The sequence below is a fragment of the Hylobates moloch genome, unplaced genomic scaffold, assembly GCF_009828535.3.
Source record: "Hylobates moloch isolate HMO894 unplaced genomic scaffold, HMol_V3 SCAFFOLD_6, whole genome shotgun sequence".
Taxonomy (NCBI): domain Eukaryota; kingdom Metazoa; phylum Chordata; class Mammalia; order Primates; family Hylobatidae; genus Hylobates; species Hylobates moloch.
Window position 1 is genome coordinate 77,154,679 of NW_026652281.1, and position 5,798 is coordinate 77,160,476.

General features: G+C 34.6%; 1 protein-coding gene across 1 annotated transcript; it reads right to left on the reverse strand.

Annotated features, from left to right (window-relative positions):
- Positions 1–4,818: 4,818 nt before the first annotated feature.
- LOC116471160 (cytochrome c) lies at positions 4,819–5,127 on the reverse strand. Its single transcript, XM_032157166.3, has one exon. The coding sequence runs from the start codon at positions 5,125–5,127 to the stop codon at positions 4,819–4,821; it is 309 nt and encodes a 102-aa protein (XP_032013057.1).
- Between the last annotated feature and the right edge of the window lie 671 nt (positions 5,128–5,798).

The window sequence follows — 5,798 nt, forward strand, 5'->3', positions numbered from 1 at the left end:
GTAGAGACAGGGTTTCACCATGTTGGCCAGGCTGGTCTCAAACTCCAGAACTCAAGCGATTTGCCTGCCTCAGCCTCCCAAAGTGCTGGGATTATAGGCATGAGCCACTGTACCCAGCCAAAAACTTTTATTTTAACAAACACACTACAATAGCACCATAACTATATAGCCAAATTTTACACATACAGTTAATTATCTCATTCTCATTAAATCAGATATGGCTGGATTCAGGAAAAGAAAATAAGCGAAAGCAGTTGAAGAGAGTAGTATTAAGAGGATGTTCGGGCTTAGGAGTTGAGCCAACTCAAAAATTGTTTTCTTATGCGTTTTGAAGCATAATTGACAAGTAAAAATTGTATATATTTAAGGTGTACAACATGACATTTTGATGTACATATTCATTGTGAAATGATGAACACACTCAATCTAGTTAACATACTCATCAGCTCACATAGTTGTCTTTTTTTTCCCCTATGTTGAGAACACCTAAGATCTACTTTGTCAGCATATTTTAAGTGTGCAATACAGTATTATTAACTATGGTAACCATAGTGTACATTCGATTCTCAGGACTTTTCTGCATAACTGAAATTTGGACTCTTTGACAAGCATTTCCCTATTTCCCCAACTCCTTAGCCCCTGGCAACCACCATTCTAATCTTTGCTTTTATGAGTTTGACTTTTTTAGATTCCACGTATAAGTGAGATCATGCTGTATTTGTCTTTCTGTGAATAGTATTCCACTATATGTATTATGTATATATACTTACTGCATTTTCTTATTCGATGGTGGGTATGGAGGTTATTTCTATATCTTGGCTATTGTGAATAATGTGGTAATGAAGATGGGAGTGTAGATATCTCATTGAGATACTGACTTCATTTTTTTTATTATTATACTCTAAGTTCTGGGATACATGTGCAGAACGTGCAGGATTGTTACATAGTTATACACCTGCCATGGTGGTTTGCTGCACCCATCAACCTGTCATCTACATTAGGTATTTCTTCTAATGTTATCCCTCCCCTAGCCCCCCACCCCCTGACAGACCCTGGTGTGTGATGTTCCCCTCCCTGTGTCCATGTGTTTTCATTGTTCAGCTCCCACTTGTGAGTGAGAACTTGTGGTGTATGGTTTTCTGTTCCTGTGTTAGTTTGCTGAGAATGATGGTTTCCAGATTCATCCATGTCCCTGCAAAGGACACGAACTCATCCCTTTTTATGGCTGTGTAGTATTCCATGGTGTATATGTGCCACATTTTCTTTATCTAGTCTATCGTTAATGTGCATTTGGGTTGGTTCCAAGTCTTTGCTATTGTGGACAGTGCTGCAATAAACATACATGTGCATGTGTCTTTATAGTAGAATGATTTATAATCCTTTGGGTATATACCCAGTAATGGGATTGCTGGGTTAAATGGCATTTCTGGTTCTAGATCCTTGAGGAATCGCCACACTGTCTTCTACAATGGTTTAACTAATTTACACTCCCACCAACAGTGTAAAAGCATTCCTATTTCTCCACATCCACTCCAGCATCTGTTGTTTCCTGACTTTTTAATGATCACCATTCTAACTGGTGTGAGATGGTATCTCATTGTGGTTTTGATTTGCATTTCTCTAATGACCAGTGTTTCCTTTGGATATATACCCAGACGTGGGATTGTGCGATCATATGGTAGTTCTATTTTTAATTTTTTGAGGAACCTCCATATTGTTTTCCATAATGGCTGTACCAATTCACATTTTGATAGGATATATTTTTAAATAGTATATTAGAAACAGTAAAGTATAGAACTGACAGAGAGGGAAATTGAATCGAAAATAAAAAGAACACATTTTAGAAGCTTTCTAGTTCATAGAAAAAAATGATAAGGATTAAGAACTGAAAATAAAATAAGAATATTAAATGAAAGTTGATAACTGTAGTGGACAAATAACTTACTTTCAGCTGTTAAATAAATTTCAATTATCAAAGAAAAGACACAAACAAAAGAGGTAAATAAATATTCAAAAAATATAGAAGGCTGCATAGAGCACAGTCAGGATTTAAGATTGAAAAAGATTTGTTAGAGGTGGGGATACTGTAACCCTCATGCATTGCTTGTGAATACTGTACTGGCACAGCCATTGAGAACACACCAGTGATACATTGTCATTAAATATAAAGGTCTCATATGACCAAACATTCTCACTTCTGGATGTTTTTGCAGAGAAGTTATCACACAGGTTTCTAAGGTGACAACTCTGAGAATGTTCATCAAAGTGTTGTTTGTGGTAGTGGAGATTTAAAGGCTATGATTAAATAAATCTAGGTTCAATCAATGAGACATGGATAAGCAAAAGGCATGGTAGACACACCATGTAACAATGTTCAGGTCAGAAGCAACAGATGAAATGCATCCAGAGCAATGCGTAGTTGAGTGTAAAAATGTAAGAATCAAATGAGGTCCACAATGTGATGCTATTTATGTGAATTAAAAATATGTATGCATAAAACAACACTACCAGTTTTACAAGGACATAGAAAATAGAAGATCACACATCTAACACATTCAAATAGTTGCCAAAGGGAGGAAGACGTAGAGAGGAATTGAAGAGGATATAGAATAAAAGGCCATAAATAAACATATAATGTAAGAACCACACAAACAATGAAGGTCTATCATGAAATGAGGAGTATTAGCAACATTCTACCTAAATTCCACTAGCAAAAATAAAAGGCCGGTTCAGATAGCAGAAAAATTATGAAGAGCCCAACTCCTATATAAAACCTGAAAGATAAAGAAAAATTCAATTGTCAAGCAGGAGGGAAAAATAAACTATCGCAAAGTAAGAAATGAAGGCCGATCTCAGATTAAGTGCCAAAAAACAATGAAGGATTAATTTAGTTGTCTATGATAGCTTTCTTGTACAACAGGATGTTTTCAGACTTATTTATACATTTCCTGCCTCAGATATAGAATCAACCCTTTCTCCAAAGATCAAAGATCTTTGGTTCTTTTTCGTGGGAAGAAAGACTACGATCTGGGTACCCGGGATGCCCCATGCCCTGAGTTAGTTATTATTTCTAGGACTCTTTGGTGGACAGGGCTAGGACATATGTATTTTTTAGATACAGTACATCATACGTTTATATCCAATTCAAAATCAGGCTTAAGGGATTTTATTTGACCTCATCAATTTCATGTCTGTATCTCCTTCCCACCAAGCCCCAAATCTCAGTTCTTGATGACACTGATATAATTACTCATTTGATTTATTATCTTACAATAACAGTATCAACACTATCACCTACAATGCTGTGCTATTACTGGAAACAATTTAAGACTTTCTTTGCCTTTTCTTTTGTTCTTAGGATCTATTCCATTAGAAACGCAGAGTTAAATTACTATGCTTTAGAGCCACTTGGGATATTTCCTTTGTGGTGAGGTTAGGTTACCGACTGAGTTCACAACTTGGTTCATCTGTTTAAATTTACTTTTGTAGTCTGGGGATTGTATTTTTCTTTATTTGATTTTGTTTTATGATTATGTAAAGTATAAACATGGCTTCAAAGACAGAGCTATAATACCAGGTCCATTCAAAGGAGTCTGTTTTCAACCCCTGAATCTTTCAAAATATTTCCTTTCTTTTTTAATTTAAGCATTTTAAATGTTAAGGTTTATTCTGTTTTTAACTTATATATGTTAATTTCATACATTTAACATATGATAATATAATATGCTATAATGTATAACAATAAATGTATGAAACAACATGTTATATTACTGTGTGATAACATTAACATATGCTAATTTAATATTATTCAACATATAACATGTAATACTGTATTAACACATTATATTAATTAACACAGTTTAACATATTATAACATACATATATTTAACACGTTAATTAGATATAATGTGTACACGTGTGTATCTCCTCTTTTCTTTTTTTCCCTGTGGTTTTCTTTTTAATTATCTTAATTCTTATGATCACACATAATTTTAAAATTTGTGTATATCGCCTCTACTTTAATCCTTTTAAGCTGGCGAAAGCACCATTCCCAATCACAAATACACAGCAGTTCTACAGTTTTATGTTTCTGAATGGCTGTTTAAAGACAATCCTAAATTATAACTTAGTTTGACTTAGATTGTAAAGAATTCAAGAGTGAAGTTTAACTTGCTACTATTTTAAATGCATGTGACCTTACAGATCTATGAAATGTGAGAAGTGTTAAATAATCTTTGATATTACACATAAACCACACTAAAATGCCTTGCAATAAATAAAAGGAACCATTTTAAATACAAGGAATTCTAATTAGATTGGCACAGTTAAGCCCCAAAACATAAAGTAGACATTGCTACCTTATTTATCTTCAACTCTTGCCTTTAAGAGGAAAATGAAGACAAAACACAGGTGAATCTTGCTTGGTTCTGAGACAGTGAAGGAATTTCCCCAGTATTTAAATATATTCACATAACCAGTTATATACACCTAAATATAAAACCAATCTCCAGTAAGTTTTAAGATGGCACTCACCATCTTTGTGAAAAGTTGAACATTACTAACAAAGTCTAATTCTATCTTTAGAAGGGGTAAACAGTGATAGCATTTACTGAATTGGAATTACTATTGCAATTCAAAAACTGAACATATTCATTTAACCACAACCTAGTCTTAGTTTTAAATCAGGATTGCCCAACAAAATATTCTGTCAGTCATTCATGATCTGAATTTTGGTGTATGAGATCTATTAAAGTATGGTACACATAAAAAAGTCACGAGACATTTCTGTGTTGTAATAAATAAGGCAGTGGCCAATTATTACTCATTAGTAGCTTTTTTGAGATAAGCTATCAAGTCTGCCCTTTCTGCCTCCTTCTTAATGCTGGCAAAGATCATTTTTGTTTCAGGGATGTACTTCTTGGGATTCTCCAAATATTCCATCAGTGTATCCTCTCCCCAGGTGATGCCTTTGTTCTTACTGGTGTCTGTGTAAGAGAATCCAACGGCCTGACCTGTCTTCTGCCCAAAGAGATTAGGCCCTGTCTTATGCTTGCCTCCCTTTTCCATGGTGTGGCACTGGGCACACTTCTGAACAAAAATCTTCTTGCCTTTCTCAACATCACCCATATTTAGTTCTGTTTTTTGTCGCTGGTGCAACTAAGGTTCCTGCTCTGAAGCTGGACGTCTCCAGTCTCTCGTATCTCCCCTTTTCTTAGAGAAATGGTGGTATGATATAGACACATTCCTCTACCTGGCTTTTTCATTTCACAGTATATCCTGGAGGACACTGCCCATATACAATTTTGAGGAGAAAAGGTTGTAACTCAAAAGTAAATTTACTATTTAAATTTGAAAGAAATAGAAAGACAATTTCCAGATGTGCAAGGCCTTAGAAGTATCTTACTAAAAGCAAACTAATAAACAAACTCTACAAAGAATTTATTGTTCAGTGAATAGATTAATTTAAAATGAATAAATCTTAGAAAAGAAAACTTGAGGCCTAAAAGGACTGCCAGAAATTGATGGAATCAATTGAACATAGAGTGAAGACATAGAATTGTCATTTAGCAGGAAGCAAATGTGAATAAACCTGAAAGATTCCCATGACAAAGCAGTAACATTATGAAAATACAAACTTGAGTTTAGAAAACCCTAAAGGCTCATCCAATAAGCTCCTAGAATTCATAAATGAATTCAGTAAAGTTTCAGGATACAAAATCAACGTACACAAATCAGTAGCACTGCTATACACCAATAGGGACGAAGCTGAGAACGAAACCAAGAACTCAATCCTCTTT

What these genes read in the sequence shown, in the direction of transcription:
- LOC116471160 (XM_032157166.3), bottom strand. Translation starts at nt 5,127, where the DNA reads ATGGGTGATGTTGAGAAAGGCAAGAAGATTTTTGTTCAGAAGTGTGCC.